This window comes from Camelus dromedarius, chromosome 10, assembly GCF_036321535.1.
Source record: "Camelus dromedarius isolate mCamDro1 chromosome 10, mCamDro1.pat, whole genome shotgun sequence".
In the NCBI taxonomy this organism is placed as follows: domain Eukaryota; kingdom Metazoa; phylum Chordata; class Mammalia; order Artiodactyla; family Camelidae; genus Camelus; species Camelus dromedarius.
The window spans coordinates 21528817-21549343 of record NC_087445.1 but is presented as its reverse complement, the minus strand read 5'-3'; the positions used below and the strand labels follow the sequence as shown (position 1 = coordinate 21549343).

Sequence of the window (20527 nt, the reverse complement as noted above, 5' to 3'; positions counted from 1 at the left end):
TAATATATATTCATTATGGAAAGTACAAACAAAAGAAGAAAAATTTAATCTATAATTCTCTCACCAGACGTAGTTTTGATATTTTGAGGAGTTAGTCTTCTCTACAGTCTTTTTTTATATGTATATTTTTAAGAGTTAGGATTATAGGGTTTTAAGCCTGAGCTATTTTCAGTTTACAACATAACATGATGATCTTTTCTATCATTTTAAATGATCGCTGTGTGTTCCATTAAATGAAGGAACCGTATTTTACTTAGCCAATCTGTTGTTTGTTTCTTAGTTTCTTGGGAAAGTTTCTCTTACATTTCCCAGTACCATTCTAACTCAAGTTAAAAACTAAGTGTATCTTCATGTGTGATCACATGTATACACTTAAGTACATGCTCCTCAGTATGTATGTGTGGCTTTGACTACTAGTAGGAAAACTGGGACAGTGAAGTAGGGGCAGCTCTACAGACAATCCAGTAGTGATGTCAGTAGTAATGCTTGGACCTTGTGCCTTTGTGATCCCAGATCTCTTATCAGGGAGATAACGAACTCTGTGGGAGGATTTAGGTAGAGCCAGAGATTCTTCACTCTGACTTTCTGCATTACTAATAAAATAAGAATATGATTACAATTTTAACCAACACTTAAAGCACTTACTGAGTGCCAGGCACTGTTCAAAATGCCTTCATAGACATTAGCTAATTTAATCTTTACAATCATCCTTTGAGGACATGGACCCTCAAACACCAATATAGAGGATATTTCAACCATTACTAAATTACTGATTCAAGCATTACTAAATTATAACTCAAACTTAACTGGGAAAAAGCAAAGCAAATTTTTATCTGCTTAAAGAGTCTAATATGAAAATGGAGTCTCTTGAATAGGAATGGTAAACTTTCCAAAAGTTAGCAGACTTTTCTACGTTGATACATCTTTGATGCACTAATTGTCACTGCACTGAACTATCAAGAGAGAAAAGCAGTAGAGGCAGCAATCCGAAATAGGAACATGTAAATAGTTCACTAAATATTTCTTTTGGAATGCTTTGCTCAAGATGGGCCACATTTCCTGACCTTTTCAAAAGGAAAAAAACCCAGTTTTTATGAAGTGGTAGGGTGCATGGAGTTTTAGTCAGTGACACTCTTACCTCTGGTCAAGTGAATGTAGCCCAAGATGCTTGTAGAATATTCATAACTGTAGCCAAGGATTCACTCGCCCCTAGTTTCCATATTCACTTGGATATACAATCTGTAGACTCTGTTTTTTTGGATGAGGAATCAAATTATTGAGAAAGTGAAACATCTGTCCAAGATGACATAACCAGGAAGTGGGAAGATTGGAACCAGGGAGTGGAAAGATTGGAACCAGGGAGTGTGGCTTTTCAGTCTTCCTCTCTCTAAGTTAACCTCAAACTTGGTCTATACTTGCCAAAAGAGGCAAATCTTCTATTTAGTGAGCTTTTTTAGCCTCCACTTTTAAACAAATGACAGTTTTTCCTGTCTGCAGTACCAACTCAGAGGTTCCCACAGATGTGTGGCTGTTACCCTCCCTATGCTGGACAAGAGCTTATTGAACATAATTAATATCCATCATTCAAGAGAAGACATCTTCTCCACGCCATCATGAGCATTCATTTCCTTTTAGAAATGTTTTTGTTTTGCTTTATTTGTAATTTAACTGTGTGGCTTTTAAGTGTGCAGTAAAATGTTGATTCACAGAAGTTCCTTCTGCTACCAAATGGCTCATGAGGATTTACACACCTCTGGGTCACTTTCTTTCATTGTCTGTTAGGGCTGCTCCCATCACCACTTTTTTCTTTGTATGTTAGCCATTTTCTTCTGTCAGTAATTTATGCCCACATCTGATTATAACAGCTAGGCTTCTAATAGGCAGTGGTAAATGTAGGTGTATTCAGGGCACTCTAAACATAATTACCGGGCTCTTTGAGTTAGCTCATTGCTCAGCTTCACTGGTGCCCCATGCCCTTTCTCTCACAGATGTCTTTATCTAAATCACCAGGACCTGATTAGTAAATTTGCTTCAATTGTAAAAGATAAACAGTACTCTCCAGTAAAAGCACATTTAAAATACACAGAAAACAAAACAAAAAAATGCCAATGTTTTCTGAGAGCCGAAGCAAGCTTACTGCTCTGATATAAATAAATGGTCTTTGTGATTTCATTCGCATTATTGCTGTACCAAAGTTTTCATCATGTGCTCTCAGACCTCACCTTACATATTTCTTATCTTCCTTTGTAACGTTAATAATCAGTGTTGGAGGAGCCTTCTAGCGTTTCTTGGATTACCCACTATTTTTACAAACACTGAAATCTTAAATTTTCAGTAAGAAAACATGAATGAGTAAATTCTCTGGTTGTCCTATGTAATTAACCTCACCTAACTTTTGCCTTCACTGTCACCCCCATGGTACATGTTTATAAGCAGTGAATAATTAATCATTTCTTTCTGAATATTAACTAGCGAATCTATATGTCTTTCATACATCAGCTTAAATTCAGAATGGCTCACTGACAGTTCTGGTTGAGAAGTGCATCTCAACAATCTGTTGAGATGAAAGAGCTGTTAACTTTCATAAACTTTCAAACTCTGTAGATGAGAGATTTTTAAAAATTTGACTTTAATGAATTACGTTTTTGGTAAGGTCTTTTAACACTTGAGATCAGTGTTTCCTTTGTATTTTTCTTTTAGCATTAGTTTGCTGAGATAATTTTGCTTTCTTCCTCTGTTTGCGTGGAGAATCCTATGCGTGGAGATTCCTACTACCTATGAAGACCTTTCTCATATGTATTTTCTGGGTCTTTCTCTCTACCACAATCAAAACTTACATGCATTTTCCTGAGTTTTCTTTCAGGAATAGTTCTCTGGCCTCCACTGTTTTTGATGAGAAGTCAGCTGTTAATTTTATTGTGGTTCCATAATGGAACAAATTGTTTTTCTCTTATTGATTTCAACAGTGTATCTTTATCCTTGGCTTTCAACATTTTCATGAGTCTGGATGAAGTTCTCTTTGAATTCATCCTATGTGCAGTTCATTGAGCTTCTTAGAAGCATAGATTAGTTTTTTTAAAAAATCAAACTTAGAACATTTTCAGCCATTATTTGTTTGAATTATATTTCTGTTCTGTTCTATCTCCTTTCCTTCTGTTTCTTTCATTGTGTGTATGTTGTACAATTAATGTTGTCCCACTATTCTGAAGCTCTTTTAATTTTTTTCTTCTTTTCTTTCTGTTCTTTGGATTACATAGTCTCTATTCATCTGTTGACAAGTTTGCTTCTGCCAGTTCAAATCTGCTGAGCCATTCAAATAAATTCTTCATTTTAGTTACTATACTTTTAAACTCCAGGATTTCCATGTGTTTTTTTATTGTAGTTTCTATCTTTTTAATGAGACATTGTCAACATACCTTCTTTCACTACGATAAGCATGGTTTTCTTTTATTCTTTGAACATATTTTTAATGGCTACTTTCAAGTCTTGTTAAATCTTACTTCCGGGCTCCCATAAGTTTCTATTGCCTGTTTTTTTTTTTTTTTTTTTTTTCCTGTGTATGGGTCATGCTTTTCAGAGTTTGTCCTTTCTGTTTTTTGCATGTCTCATAATTTTTTGTTGAAAACTGCACATTTTAGGTAAAATATTGTTGCACCTCTGAATACCAATACCCCTTTACCCTTCCTTTTTGGAGGAAGTTTGTTAAAAGTCACATTTCTTAATGGGGTAACCAGCTTTAGGACACACTCTTCTTGGCCTTGCCTTTCTTTGCCCAACTCTTCCTCCTCCTTCCTTCTGTTTGCTGGGACTACATTGTCCAAATAAACCACTGCCCCTTCATCCCGTGACCCAGGCTGTTTTGAGAAGCACCAACTAAGACAGACACATGGGCAGTGAAAGCACAAAACTGCCATTGGGAAGGAGAGTGGTATTGCAGGTGTGGCGGGGAGTGCCCAGGGAGCATGAAAGGAGCTTTAATTATATTTTTACATTTTATCTATTTATATCCATATCAGATAGGGAAAAAAGTTATTTTTTTAAAGTCAAGTAGTGTATAGATGGGTATTTACAGTTTGGATTTTGAAAAAGTGTGCCAGATTTCTGTGTGAAAATAGTGTTTGAATTTTTCTTCAAGAACCTGTTTCTTGTGGTGCTTAAAATTCAGCTTCTACCTTGTCATGTCCATCATACCTTTTTGAATGAAATTAATTCGTTATGAGAATGAAGGAAAGGTGCTTACATTTAAGGAGTAGAGAATATGTATCACAGTAATTAAATTGAAAGAGACTTTACCTTCATTTTTTTCCCCAGTACTTGACAGTACAGCTTTCTCCTCCAATAGTAGTGGTATAGAAAACCTTCTGCACTAAAGATATTCTCTTGAGCTCTAAGTGACAGGTTGAACATGCTCTGGGAAATATATTGTAAGAGTACGTGGTAATTCACTCCAGAGAAACACAGTTTACAGGAAACTATAAAATAATTCATCAGGAAAATTTCTTCTAATTTCCAGAAAATTAAGTACCACTTGAGTTTTCGTGTGCTGGGTAGGGAAGGAAACCAAAACCATGACAAAAGGACAACAACAACAACAAAATTGTGTTCTCCAGGCCTGCTTAGAGAGCAGGATGTTTTTATTAGCAAATTTGGGATTTGATGCAGGCAGGACTTCTTTCAGAGAGGAGCCATATGTTCTCCTGTGCAAGCCAGACTTACGGCAGTCACGATTCTCTGGTCTTGCAAATGAAAGCAAAATGTTGTGTAGCCCTCACAGCAGGAATGAAACCTTTTCCCAAAGCAGCATCCTTTTGTGATGCCAAGCTCTCGTTTGGCCAATGGCTTTGTGCTAAGTATATCTAGCATAAGGTTTTAAAGTCATAAATCTTCTCATTTTACCTTCATTGCTTTTATGATGAAGGCCTTCATTTAGTGCAAAAGGACCTGCAGGGTCTGCCTCCTGCTAGCATCTCCATCTTCATAGTGGGTGCTTTCTCCTTCCCTCCCTAATATTCTTTCATGTTGGCCTCTTGGAGGAGCCATGCTTACCCAGTACACCCCAGGGCCTTTGCAACATCTCCTCATGGTGTCTTCAGTGCCTGACATGTAAAAAACATTCAGTAAATATTTTCCAGATGAATGAATGGTAGAGATTAGAAAAGGTCCAGATTCTAACATGGTAGTATTTATGGTGATGATGTCAGTAGGAGGGCAACGAGCATATAAACACCACCTTTGACTGCATTGTCCCATCACCAGTGTTTTAAATGGGTGTTGAGTAGGCCAGCTCTTGCTTTCACCTCACTTTCTTATTTTCATCATATTCTTATCAACAGTCATGCCAGCACATTACCTTAATAATAATAATTTTTGAAAAACTATTTAAGATACTGCTGTTAGAGAATGATCCAGAGCTGCTGCTAATTATCCTGTGTCTGTATCCACTTTTTGCCATCAGGCTTTGCCACCAGTAGAGAAGTATTTTGAAGGAAAGAGGAAGAGACAAATACAGTGATTGTTCTGGGGAATGATATCAAATAGAATTGAAATAGGAAAAAAATAAGCAGATCACATTAATGCAGAGGTTAGTGTACTGTTCCACTGCCTTCCCGCCCGCTCATACATTGCAGACCAACCGTGAGCCAGGGCTACACCAGGCACAGGGAAATGGAGGCAAACAAGACCAACATCACTGCCTTCCAGGAATGCTAAAACACTGGAGAGGCATTCAAGTAGATGATGATAGTATAAAATACAGTCTAACAAGTGCTGAATAGAGTTAGACCCAGTGTTACTGAACCAAACTTCCGTCTGTTCTGCTCACCCGTTGTGCAGCAAAGCTGATCTGCTGACACTGGGTTGTGGTGAAGGAAATCTTTATTGCAGGGCCAAGCTAGGACAATGGACACCTCATGCTCAAAAGACCAGAATTCCTCAGTGGCTTTTAGAGAAGAGTTTTCAAAGACAATGTGAGGGAGAGGGTCAAGGGGCACATGATCAGTTTGCGCACAGTTCTCTGAATGGTGGGTGGTGAGATCACCCCATAGGGTCACAGGGGTCAGCATTATCAATCCTCAAATTCCACCTCAGATGTGACCAAAGCACATCTGTTCCTCTCACCCCTACGTCCTTAGCTGTTCCCATCCCTCCTCTTGTCCCTACCCTCCAGCACACAGAGGTACACGTAGGATGGTGTATTCCATCAAAACCATAGGTTTACTCCTGCAGTGCTTCTCTTCTGATCGGTGACCAGACTACCCTTTTCCTACAACCCCATGTCAAATTAGAATTGGAATACCTCATTTTGCCAAGAAAAACCTCAACCTGCTCCCCCCAAACAAAAAACTATACTGCATCGGCTCATGAACATATTCACTGTCCTCTCCCATTCTTCTGCTTAACCTGTGTTTGCTAACTGCAGGAACCAATATACCACAGAACTAAGGTAACATGAGTTGATTGGATAAGAACACTTAAGAGGTCACTTCTGAAAAATCCATTCTCTGTATAGCATTGCATTTTGAAATGTAAATCTCCAGTTCATCTTTGACTAGTAACAAGTGCCCACAGGCATAATGTTTTGCTCTTAAAAATCCTCATCTTGAATGATGCCATGTATATTAATGGCCCTCAAACCTTTAATTGGCCTGGATTTGGGAAAATGTGTGTATCTTCCTTCTACCACAACTTAGTCCCAGGTGGAAGCATTTTGGAAACCTCTACCTTATAGTCACTGTGTCTGTGATGTCACCATGTTACTCTTAGGTAACAGGGTCATGTTGGGGGCTTATAGAATAATGGAATAGTCCTTTGCATTGGTGAGGTACTTTACAGTTGACAAAGCACATACGCAGTTATCTTATGTGATCTACATAACTGCCCTGTGAGGTGGCTTTGAATTATCCACATGTCAGAAAACTTGAGAGGTAAAATGATTTGCCTGAGGTTATCAACCTAGGAAATAACACAAAATGTCCATCAGCTTATGAATGAATAAACAAAATGTGGTATCTTCACATGATGGATGAAATATTATTCAGCATTAAAGGCATTAAGTGTTGATACCTGTTAACAACATGGATGAGCCTTGAAAACATTATCCTAACTGAAAGAAGCCAGAAACAAAAGACCACATAATTATATCATTCCATTTATGTGAAATGTCCAAAGTAGTTAAATCCATAGACACAGAAAGTAGATTAGTGGCTGCCAGGGGGTAGGGCATGGAATGGACTGGGGGAGGGGAGTGGGGAGTGACTGCTGTTGGGTACAAGGTTTCTTTTTGGTGTGATGAAACTGTTCAAAAATTAGTTTATGGTGATGATCACACAACTCTGTAAATACACTAAGAACCATTGAATTGTACCCTTTAAATGAGTGAAATTCATGTTGTAAATTGTATCTCAATAAAGTGGTTAAAAGTTTTAGTTCATTTTTCTTTTTCCTACATCCTAGCACTTAAGGACAAGTGACTTTAAAACAGCTGCCGCTGGGCCCCTGTCTTGGTACATATTCAGCTTCACTTTTCCCCTGTCATGAAAAGAGGTACCCAGCCTCTTCTAAGTCTTGTCCCTTCTAAATACTCCTCTATCCCTTCCTCTCATGTCCAAATTGAACAAATAAGAGGACAGACTCTCAGAGTCCCTGTGTCCACCACCTACTACTCACTAGCTGACATTAGCACATTAGTAAGCCCGAGCAGAATTAAAAGAGAATATTCTTTCCTGCATCCTTTCCATAGCTTATTTCTTGATGTATTTTCATTAGTGTTTTGCAAATAGTCGACTCATTCAAGAGCAGATCTCCCACATGGTTGAAAAGCACTGGACAGAAACTTGAAAGGAGAGGAAACCATTAGTGTCAGTTTGGAATGCTGGAGCCTGTCCCCAGTTGGATGCACAGCTTGGAGCAACCATAAACCTGCAGAAAAGTCAGATATTTCCCTGTTGTTTATCAGATGAGACACACACACACACACACACACACACACACACACACAATTTATTTGTGTAAGAATGTGAAGTATAACTGTTGGTACAAAATTGATTGAGGCAATAGGAAGTGGGACGATAAAATGAGTAGCTGCTTTCCATACCTTGAAAGCATATTCAGAAAGGAGTCAGATTAGCTCTGAGATGTGGGATGCAGTGACTGTGCTCTGCGAATATGCTCCAGCTGTTGCAACAGCCTTGCCTGCTACATACATGTTGTTGGACACGACGCCGCAGTGGGCTGGTGATGCGGGCAGTGATAGAGTTTACCAGAGGCCGAGGAAAGTTTAAGAACAAGCAAAAGTTTAATAGTTACACTGCTACAGACAACAGTGGGCTACACAGATGAGAGGTGCCTGTGTGAGCACCGGGGGTCGGTTGTTGGGGTCTTTTATAAGGTAGAGTCACAAGGTGCCTGATTGGCTTGTGTGCACGTCTCTGATTGGTTGCAGGTGAGGTAAGAGGTTTAAGGTCCCTGAAGGGTGGTGGGGTTTATGACTGATAAGGTGGGCTGAAACAAACCATCCTGAGCTATTGTGAGATTAGGCATTACCTAGGACTATTAGTTTGTTAGGGCAACATGCCCAATAAAGAATGTATCTGTTGAAGGATCACAGGCAGACATCTGAGAGCCCAGGAATGAGGGTTGTTGGACTTTGAAGGATGGCTCCACAATACACCCTGCAGGGGCCAGGGACACCTAAAGTTCTAGTACTAGAAATTTTGGTCAGAAGCAAACCAGGAATCTGTGTGATGCTAGAGGCAGGAAGCGGCCACCACGTTTCCTTCTCTGACTTTAGTATGTGCTTGCAGGTGTGAATCCCCCCCCAGAGAGCTGGCTGCTATGTGGGCAGCAGACCTTGAAGCTTGGAGTGGACGCACAGTGGTGCGTCTGTCAGTGCTTTAGCCTTCTCTGGCTGTGATGGGCTGCTTAGCATTCAGGAAATTCTGCCCAGATTGTAAATGAAATCTGTATCTGTATCTGCCTTAGCACTAAGGTACTTTTAACACTTTTGGTCCAGATGATGGAATTTCTGCAGATATGAGTTTTCAAACAATATCTCGGACAGGGATCCATCTTTCTGAATTTTGTTTGGTTATTCTTGGTTCACAGTTTAATTCCTCAGTTAGCAGGCCAGTGATTTTCTATATGAGATGGGTCTGGTATCTCTTCATTGGATGCCAGGTGGTTGTCCATCCACTTTCATGACTATCTCTGAGGTCTTTTCATATCCTCTCCTTATTGTCATCTAAGGTAAAGCTTATAATTTATTATGGCAGCGAGAGCATGGTTCTAGCTTCCTTTGGCTTAGGAAGAGAGGAGCATTGACCTCAGGATAGAGCCTGGCTGCCACATTTGGTGCTATAAAATGCCATGTAGAGAGCTGAATGTGTTGATGTCTGAAATACTTGTGGGAAGTCTCTCAAGTGTCTTCAGATACCTGCTGGCTTGCAATTTGTCTCTGATGTTTGCTTTCTGCAAAACTGAAGTACCTACCTTGGATAAGCAGATGAAGGCTGCCCAAGCATTAGTGATGGAAATGGAGCCTATTTTGAGCTGCCTGCCCTGCCACTGGGACCCAGCAACTGTCAAGTTACTCTGCTTTTTATGGGCATCTCCTACTAAAGATGATTTGTTGTCTTTTTTTCTTTTTTTTTTTTTTAGTTTAGGAGAAGATTTACATCAAAATAACCCTAATCTGAGAATGGCGGTGGGCAGGATTTTGTAACATTTTCTCTTCAGACACTTGCATGGTATTTTCTCTTTTCCTAATTGTTCTCTACCTTTTTTGTACTATGAATAGCAGCACTCCAGCGGGTAGAAATTGCATGAGTTATGGTTCTTCAGAGAAACAGAACCAGTAGGATATGGAGGCACAATTTCTTCTTTATCAAGGGAGTCTCCGTTTTGTTCTTAAGGCCTTTCTGTTGATTGGATAAGTTCCACCCTTATTTTCAAAGCTGATCTCCTTTACTTAAACTCTGCTGACTGTAGAATTAACCACATTTGCAAAATATCCTCATGGCCACACCTAGGGTGGTGTTTGAATAACTGGGTATAACAGCCTAGCTAAATTGACTCATCAAATTAGTCATAATAGAAATAGCTGTCAAATTTTAAAATGGGAAGTATCTTAGAACTCTCCTGGTTATCTAACCACATCCTACCCTCGCCCCATTTTGTGGACGAGAACAGAGGCCCAGGGAAGTTTGTGATTTCAGTTAACGAAAAAGAAAAGAGCTTCTCAGCAGTTTCTCTTAACAAGTGAAAGCCTCGGGCTACTTCCTCCTGCCATGTCAGCCAAGTCTTGCGGCATTAGGTTCTGGGCCATTCATTAATCAGAACTGAAATTGCAAATGAATTACTGGTACCTTTTCCCCCCTCTTTGTTATTTCTGCTTTTTTCTCAAGGGATTTTATAGCTGAGCTTTAAATAGAATTAAAAAAAAAATACTACTAGACATAATTATAGCCCTAAGTCTTAGAGTCTATTTTTAGCAGACACTGTCTTTTTATATTTTGTTCAATTTTGGTGATTACTGAAGTGGACCATGAAAGTGCATAAATATTTTCCTGTTGCTAGCCAGGGATAGGAAACTTAATGGAAATATTATCCCCTCTCTGTGAACTGCCCCCTACTAAATTACCCCTTATCTGATGAGAAACTAGATTATTTGGGAAAGTTGAAAAATAAAGAAAAGGTTATTGGTTTTTATTCTACATATTTTACATACTAAAATTCTTTCTCTAGAAGACAAACAGGATCACTTGTGAATGAAACTGTGATTAATAATAATATATAAACTATCTTTGCAAGGAGGGACTGAAACTGCATGAAACCTCTGTAATAAATCTTAACAACTCCCTTTAAGGGGTGTATGTAAGTAATTAGCCACATAGTCCGTGAGAAATTCTCACTTTGGGGAAATGAGACTTAGAAAGTTCCTGCTTTTAACCCTAGTGAACCACACCAGACACTTAGAACATCATGCAAATCAGTTTCTGAGTTTTCTACATGTCAAATACTATGGCTTCTACATAGTATTTGACAAGAAGCAAGATAGGCTGAAAGCTGGGGAAAGGGCCAAGTGCTTAGCACACCCAAACTCATTTTAAAGTTTTTGGCTCCAGATATTCAAAGAAAATCAGTCTTCATCCTGTTGAATTGTTATGGGGGGAAATCACTTTAGTCTATAATATATAAGAACCTTTCTGCCTTCTTCAGTGTATAAGTTCTGCTTGATAGTGAGAAATAGAGTTAGCACAGTGAGCTCAATTAGCTCAGTTCAGACAGATCAAAATGCTTTACTCATTTTCTAAGAAAATCTGAAATTTCTGGAGAGGAAAAATGAATCTGTATTTTTTGAAATTCATTTTCAAAACTTCATGGCATTTAAGCAATCCAATTTAATGTCAGCTGAGAAAAACTAGTGTGAAACTTACATCCCATAAAGTGAATCCACCCTGCCTTTCATACATGGGAATAACTACCATCTGGAAAAACAAGATTACTTGTATTTAGCCAAATACCAAGAAAATACTGCTCTAATTTTGACTTTCCTGTTTTCTTCTGAATATTGGATATGTTGTCAAGTATTATCATTTCAATTTTTTAGTACCTTAAAAATTAATAATAATTAAGGAGCTTTTATGAAGAGTCAGAATATGGCTTCTTTGTTATCATAGGTTGGTGCCTTTCTACAAATACTGGGAAAACAGTATTTTGAATTTTCTAAGTTTTTGCCTGTTGTTGATAGAGAAAAAGATAGGACGCTTTACCAGGGAAATTAAACTCAGAAAGGAGATACAGAACCAGTGCTAACTCATAGTTGAAGGTCTTCCTTTAATTTCTTTTGGTCTTAGAGTAATTCATTGAGGTGCTTTTTTTTCAACTGATAACTGTCTACTCTTCAAGCACTGTGTTAGGTACTGCAGTCTCAGATGTTTTCAGACAAAAAAAGCACGTGATATGATTCATACCTTTTGTATCTTACAATTCAGATGAGCAAAAGGTCTCAGCAATTTTACTCATCAAGTGGCTAGTTTCAGGGAGTCCAGCAAATGATGTGTTTCATAAAGAGAATGCAGAGGAAATCTAGTAACTTCCAGCTGGGGTGAGCAATCAAGATGAAGATGGAGAAATGTGAAATCTGGGTGAGCATCTTAGATAATTGGTAGGGTTTGAAAAATAGAGAAGAGAAATAGGTCCAGGTACAAAGCAGAAGAAATTAACAGACTAATTTGGTGGATGGTAAGGAAACCTGGCTTTGTATAATGAATGATATGAAACGGAAGGAAAACAAGGACATTAGGTGGTTAATCACTTTGCAGGTGTGTGGGGTGTGAATGAATTTGGTCTTAAGTCTATTGAATTTCACTGATGATATGATTTTCAAGGAGATCTGCATAAAAGGCAGTTTGAGATATGTAGCTGGATCTTTAGTGTTTAGTTGAAATGCAATGCAGGGAAGAACAAGAGCTGCAACTAGAGGATGGAGTGTCTTTTGCCTGAAGGACAGTTAATGCGGGGGAGGATGAGTCATTGTTGGAAAGTATGCAGCATCCTTTGGATTGGGAACAGTGGTCATTTATTTAAGCTGTCTCCTGCTGCTGGTTCCCTTGACGTTTTTCTTATTTGGCATATAGAGAAAAATAGTCAGCATGAGACAACACTACTGCAGACTCAGAATTAAGATTTTTAATTTAAAACCTGAGTTTTCATTTTCTTTTTTGGAAAAGTTATGCCTTTTGAAAAACCATCCCTAAGTGAGGTAATCAATCTTGTTTGCCTTACTTATGCCTCCTATCAGTCTTCTTAACATTAATATTTACAAAATTACTCTGTAGTTCAGTTCCACAAATCTTTACTGAGTATCTGTTGTGAGGAATACAATAAAGAATACAACAGAGGAAGGTGAGATTTTTGTTGGTTGGAATATAGAGTACGTGGAAAGTGTAATAGAAAATAAGATTCGAAGCATAAGCTCTCAATGTTGAGCTAAGAGAGTACAACTGAGGGTTTTGAACAGAGAAGTTGTTTCTAGATGATACAGGAGAACATAGTGACTTATTTATGCTGTTTTGTTTGATTCAAATAACTTTCGCTGATGTTTATTTAAATAGGGGATCAATTTCTCAAAAAGCAAGTATATTAGTGAAAGTATACTAAACAGCATCAGAGAACATTCAATACAAAATCTTGGTTTTAGGAATCATTTCACTGGAAAATAGTAGGACAAAACTATTCTTAAATAAATAGTACTAGGTAAGGAAAACAGAACTCACTGTTGGCCAGATGAGCTCAGGAAGCCTTTCTTCTTCACCTTGACTCTTATACATAAAAGCAATAGAAGTTTTAGTAATGTTATTTGAAGAACAGGAGGAGAAAATATTTGGCATACTCCTAAGGAATGAGAAGGTTGTTAACTTAGCACATTGTTTAATTCAATGCCGTGATATATTTAGATCCTTTGTGACTTGGGAAAAAATAGCCCAGAGGTCAGTGTCATTTTGATGTCATTTTGAATACTTTCCCCCCCACAAATCTAATTAGATAAGAAAATTTTGTATCAACCAAACAATCAGGCCAGGGCCAGTCTCTATTAGCCTCATTCAGTATATTTGGTGAACTATTCCTCTCAGAGCAGCTCAAATGTCAGCTTTTGTAGAGAATAGATTCATTCTCCTTCCCTCCCTCCTTCCTTCTCTCCTTCTCTCTTCTCCACTCCCCAACCCTCTCTCTTTCTCTAGCTTTCTTTCTTTCTCTCTCTCTCTCTCTCTCTCTCACACACACACACACACACAGTACTTAAGCCAGATAGTTAAAGTCAATAAACTGATGAGCTGGACTCTATGAGAGTTACTGTGACTAGTTCTAAATTACTAATGGTCAGTGTGATCCCATTTGATGTCCCATTTGATATAGTGAGCAAGCAACTGTGTTGCTAACCTGTTGATGGATGCAAAAAGGGGAAATTAAAATTACTTTCAGCTGAGCAATATGGGATTTAAAGTATAATTTAAGCCCTTGTGCTTTTGATGAAAGTCATATTTTATTCCCTAGAGATGGTCAAAATGTGATTACCCAAGGTTACCAGGATTCTGTGATGTTAGTATAAATGGAGGCATTACTCAGCTACTTGGCTTTTATGACAATTTTGAAAATGAAATTTAATTATCTCATTCATAGTTCATGGGAGGGTATATCTGTAATGATCCTCTTTGACCAAAATAGAGGCTTGAGATATAGTAAGTTCCCTGACATCTAAGACATTCAGCTAGAACTGAGAGACAGTTGACCTGGGGTTGTTTAGCATACATTTATTGTGTAGGAGTTAACAAGATTAGGGTTTCTAAACCCCAATGTAACAGAAAACCACATACTTCAAGAATAAGACACAAGAGGGACTTCATATGAGCTGAAATTGCCATCTCTGAGCAAAGTGAAAGGGCAGAATCAGTGTAAAAATCATAGTAAAAATTTGGGGATAGGGAAAATCTGATGTTAATAACCTGTAAGTCCCTTTCTATTCCCGATTTTCTGGAAATTAAACCTGAACATGTAGGTTAAGTTACTGGCACTTCGGATGCCACTAGGAGATTCTAAACTGAATTCTGGGATTTTCCCACCCCAATTTGTGGCTTGGTAAACATCTTTAAGAGAGCAGGCAAAGAAGCTGTTTGCTGAGTCCAATCACAGTTGATATATAGGCTTTAGATTAGGTGATAGTGATGCTGGACAAAGCCTGGCTCTGTGCAGACTGTTGAAATAGTTGATAGCCAACATCACCTAGGAGGTTAAGTGAGAGGGCTGATGTCAAGGACCAAGGGTTAAAGCAGTGAATCTGTCAAGGGCCAGAGAGGTTAAAGCAGTGGCTCTAACTCTGGCTGTTAGAATCTAAAGGAACTTTAGGCAGAGATGGCCAGCACCATGGACAGCTCTTCAGTGCTGTGGCAGGAATGCGAAGTCATCTGTGGTTTAGCTTGGGAAAAGTGCCTTCTAGATCCTGGTTCCACCTCTCCCTAGCTACTGATCCCTACCATGGACAGCAGTTTAATTTATGCAAGCCTCAGTTATCTCATCTGCAACATAGGAATGAAATCTGCTCTACATAATTCTTGTGGTACACATACTAGATGATAAGTTGTAAGTGAAAGTATGTGTCTGTTACTTAAAGATGTGAATGTTGTTTTTATTAATGTATCATTTTTAATCATTGACCTTTATCTACCTAATAGTGTATTATATTCATGAAAATTGCTAGATTCTTCTCAAGGTGTGGAAACAACAGTTAAATAAACTGGTGGGAAGACCAGGGTACTGTAAGCAGATATACAATTTGTTGGTAAGAGAAGGGAACTAGGATATACTGCATGTCTCTTAGGTTCAAACAGGGGTTCTTATAATTAGTATGCCATTTTATTTTCATAACAACTCTGTGTACCCAGCAGAGAGCAGAGGGGTCAGTGCATACCATGCCTTTCCATCATAGCGTATTCCTTTGGTTACTGCTGCCAGGCTGAAATGAATGACATCTGGGCCAGAATGGTGATAGAACTAAGACTCTTGACTTTTCCAAGAGTGATCTCTGGTTTTCCTGGTGGCAGAAAGCAGGAGTGAAAGACAGAAAGAGAGAGTAAGGGATATACCTCAGCCCTCAACAAGGGGATAACTGAGTTTCCATGGCCAGAAGATGGAGACATATATCCCAGGGCCCTTTTTAGAAGAAGGTGAACCAAGTTCACTAGGATGATCCAGTTTGTTCCTGAGGTTGCTAGAGGTCTGACCATGGTGGCGATTCTCTACAAAGGCCCTCAACCTGGTGGCTATTATAGGAAATGAAAATTATACTTTGATATCTGTGTGTGATTACTGTATGTGGCACAGTGACATCTTACTGAAAAGCATCTAACTATTGTTATAATTATTTTAAGGGGAGTGAAATTCTGGTGTCATTAGCATTTAATATTCTTGTCTTTGATGAAGCCAGAGTATTTTTCTTGTGATCCCTTCATAAAATGTTATTAGACTTAATTTGAGCCTTCATTTCAAAACAGAATAGCATATCTAATTTTTTATGGACATGAATTCAATGTGTGAAAAATGACCATTTGCATATGTAAATTGATGAATATAAATTGTATTATAATAAGAATTAATGGGGAAGCAAAGAAATATCCTTGACATCTTTCCACATAGTTTATCTCATGTATATAAGGATGTTGGCAGCTACAGGGAGTTTTATGAGACTACTATTTAAGTTCTTTTATCTGAAGATCACTTGGGCTGATTTTTTTGTTACCAGTTTGATAGATGCTTGTGATTATCTGTTCAATGGCCCATTGAGGAATAAATTGAAGATGTAGCAATTTTCTACCTAGGTAGCTTTTTAGATCCATTGTCAAAGGGAAATGATTATTGTATGTTGCTGTTGTCCCATGGAACTTTCAAAAGGAGGACATTAGTGATTTGATAGTTATGTAATGATTTATGTAATAGAAAGAGTACTAGGGTTGAAATCAGAAGATACAAGTGTGAATTTTTGTTTCATTACTTACCAGGTGCATGGTTTTTGTTAAGTTGTTTATACCCTCTGAGTCACAACCTCCTCCTATGAAAATGGGACTGCCTACCTATGTCAGAAAATAGTCGTGAGATTATATTAGATGTTTGTCAAAGTGCTTAGAACTTGTGACATATATTTTTAAAACAAAATTTATTTATAATAATTTCTCTTTTTTTGTTGTTACTTTCTACAGAAAGTGAGTGAGAAGGTTGGAGGAGCTGAAGGAACCAAACTAGATGATGACTTCAAAGAGATGGAGAGGGTGAGTCTTCATTGCTTAAAGTTTGCTTGACATAAAATTGTCCAGCATACTAAGTGGAGAAGGGAGAAAGGAGAGGGGAAACTCTTCTCCACTGGTGCCTGAGAATACATTTTGTTATTCTGTAAAGTGCTCTACTTTTAGCATGTATATTAAAACAGAAAATGTAAAGTATTCTAGTTTTTTTTTTTTTAAACTACCTGAGAACAAAGCCTCCATGAAGATGAAATGTCTTAATGTGCTTCTGGTGCATTTTATTATCACTTTTCCAAATTCAGACGATGTGGAGCTGGTGTTTGAATCTCGGTGAGGTGGGAAGAAAAGAGGAGAAGGTGGAGAATGATGGACCATGTGTTTTGGGGAGAGTTTAAGTCACTTAGTGGCTTTCAAGGACTTTCCTGACAGGACTGGGCCAGCAGTGGCTGCAGGTGTGGCAGAGAGAACATGGCATGGAGCCTATCCAACCTCGGCCCGAAGTCCACTTCTGCCACTTACTGCATGAAGGATTAAAAATAATAAAAATCATTTAACATTCTTCCTTAGAAGATAGCAGTTTTCTCAACAAGTGAGAGTGGAGATGGGGAACAAAATCTCCTTTCTCATTTTTCTTGAGATAAACACCATACTTACAGCCACTTACATGGCTTATGATTTAAGAGTGTGTATTGGAAAGAATGATTTTAGATATTAAGTTGCGGATGAGTCAAGGATCTGGGAATACAAACCCTGTACTTGAACAGAGAGGATGTCAAAAGCCTATGATACCCGGAAACCACATTTTCAGTCTATTCCAGTTCCAGTGGGCTGCCTCGGTTTTGCTATTTTTGCTCTTTGCATGAATGATCAGGCAAAGAAAATTCCTAGATGCTTTCTGACTTGTCCTTTTCAGGTTTTCTTCTGATGAGTTCATTGATGAATATATCACATTCTTATTTTGCACCTCCTCTGAGGCAGGCATTTAGGATACAGCAGTGAGCAGGATAAATAAGGTTCCTGACTGCATCAAGTTCATAATCAAGGAGGGAAGATGGGCTTTGAACACATACTGGCCAGTGTGGCCAGGGTAATGAAACATGACACTAGAGAAGCTTGGAGCAGAGGAAACTCGCCCACACAGCGTGACCAGGGAAGACTTTCCTGAGATTAAAGTGAGGATATGGAGGATGAGTAAGAGTTAGCAGAGCCTGGTGTGTTTCTGGTGAAAGAAACAACAGACAGGGGAGAACAGGGCACATGTGAGTTCCTGAAAGAAAGATGAGTTGCCAGGAGGCAGGAGTCTTGTGAAATGAGACTGTTTAGTGTTTACCCAGCTGGTATTTCTGGCTAAGTTTTTGAGATGAACCTCACTGATAGGCTAGGTACCCACTGGAGAGGAAATTTAATATGAGAGTCCTGAGTCCCCCAGAACTCTGGGAAGCCAGCCTCCTATACCGAAGGCCTGGCATCCACTTGCCCCCACTGGACTGAAGTCTATATTGGTCCATGTTTCTCCTCTCTGGACAGTTCTAAGTACCACCTGATCTTCACCCAAAGCTGGTAGTCACCACTGTTTATAGTTATGGAAACAGTGTTCTCCGCATCCTTCTTTTGCAGCATCTAGTCCTCCAAACCCTGACACACTTGCTCAGAATGACATAGCTTTGACTCTTCCACTCCTCGTAATGTTGGAGTTCCACACTTCTCTGGATGAGCAGCCTTGTGGTCTGTTAATTTGCACCAGCCTCTACGCCCAGTCTTCCTTCGTCCCCCTTACCCTTCGATGTCTCCTTCCTACCCCCACCCCAGAAGGAATTTATGGCGTGCCACTTGGCCAGTGCTTTGTCATTAATGATAAATTAGGCTAGTATTTAGGAGTTTAGAACTAAGGAATCAGAATTTGAGTTCTGCTTTCAGCATCTGTCAGGACACAGGGAAATAAGCTAGGTAGCTCACTGCCTAAGCGGAGACAGACTAATTTTCTGTTTCTTAAATGAGAGTAAAAGGAATAAGAAATTTGGAGAACAGTGTAGAGTTTGTAACTGAACAACTAAATAAATCTTTGAATCCATACCAATCTTGCAAAGTAATTGAGATAAAAGAGGCTCTTACAAGTATTTTACTTCAGGCAAAGATCCACAGACATCCCTCTGAGTCTAGATAAGGTTTGTTTTTCCTTTTTCTTAGAAATACTAAGATTCTGAAGTTTTTATTTCAAAATATAGATATTCCTACAATAAATTGAACTTTTGTTGCATGAAAAACACACCTGTGGTTTTGCATTTGGATTTATACCTAAGTAAATGAAGAGATTTAGATTTTAGTGCAGTGTGGAAATTGTTTTATTCCATTTTATTTCATATATCTTTTGTCTTCTCTGTGGCTTTGTGGCAAATTTGTACTCTCTACCCAAGTTAAAATTCACATTAAAGGTAGAGATTTCTGTGGTAATTGGAAAGCACATGCTTTAGATTTAGAATCTCAAATCAGTTCTCTCTATTAATATGTTTATTACTCACAAAAACACTAGCTCAGTGTTCCCAAGCCTGCAGAAGACTCACCTTGCCATGATCGGTTTTCCGATCATCAGGCATTTAGAGTAGAGAGACCTTTGTTCAGCTATGTTCTCAAAGGTGCAATTAGACAACAAAATGAGATAAATTAGAGGTTTGCATCAAGCAGCACTACTGGGAGAGAGAAGTGGATATTCTTAGAGGTTGTGTCTCTAATCAGCCACCCCATCCACTCTCCTGCTGAGATGCAGTGAAATTACCATGTGTGTCTCTTAGCTCTCGGAGTCTTCCCCTCCCAGAGCTGATTGGATGGAATCCTGCAGTTGTGTTGTCTCTGCAGGAACCCTGCCTATAGCCATTTCTCCTCTTATGTACCTTGCATGGAATTGTTTCTGTTAATTTTTTTCTGTTTCTGTTTTTTATTTTTATTTTTTGTTGAAGTATAGTCAGTTTACAATGATGTGTCAATTTCAGATGTGCAACATAATGTTTCAGTCATTTATATGCATACATATATTCCTTTTCATATTCTTCTTCATTATAGGTTCTCATTACACTGAGAACACATTACTACAAGATACTGAATATAGTTCCCTGTGCTGCACAGAAGAAATTTGTTTTTAAATCTATTTTATATGTAATATAATCTATTTTGTATATATATCTGTTACTTACAGGCTTCATCAAACATAGACTAAATTTCTTACCATGGTACAGACACTGTATGGATGTTTTCTTTGAAAAGCTGTAGATTTTTTTGTCAAGAGGAAGTTTTAGAATTTGAGGGCTCTCTGATTTCTTCTCAGATTTCCATCAGTTGCTGCAGTGATTCTGTGTGTATTTTGTGTATAGTTATGCTCATTAATTCACACGGAATATCTATAAATGCCTCAATGTGGCAGGCATCGCGCTTGGCAGCAGAAATACAAAGATGATTAACACATAGTTCCCGCCTTCAAGGAGCTTCCCATTTTGATGGAAGAAATGGGCACATAAATCAGTGTCTTACAGGACATGATGCTTGGTGCCCTGGGCAGTATTTTCATGGGAGACCTAACTCAGACTGGGTAGATCAATGGAAGCTTCCTAGAGGAGAGGGCATCTGAGCTAAATCCTGAAATTTCCTCTTGTTTCTGTGTACATGAGTAATGTAGAACTATGCGGGAACTATGCGTTAATCATCTTTGTATTTCTGCTGCCGAGCGCGATGCCTGCCATATGGAG

The 20527-nt window shown here is 38.6% G+C and overlaps 1 protein-coding gene across 1 annotated transcript in view; it reads left to right on the top strand.

Moving 5' to 3' along the window:
- Positions 1–20527, top strand: part of SH3GL2 (SH3 domain containing GRB2 like 2, endophilin A1) — a 171881-nt gene that overhangs the window by 106048 nt on the left and 45306 nt on the right. The window contains exon 2 of the mRNA XM_031449657.2: positions 16749–16817. Coding sequence (XP_031305517.2) covers positions 16749–16817 — 69 coding nt within the window. The remainder of the gene's footprint in view (positions 1–16748; positions 16818–20527) is intronic.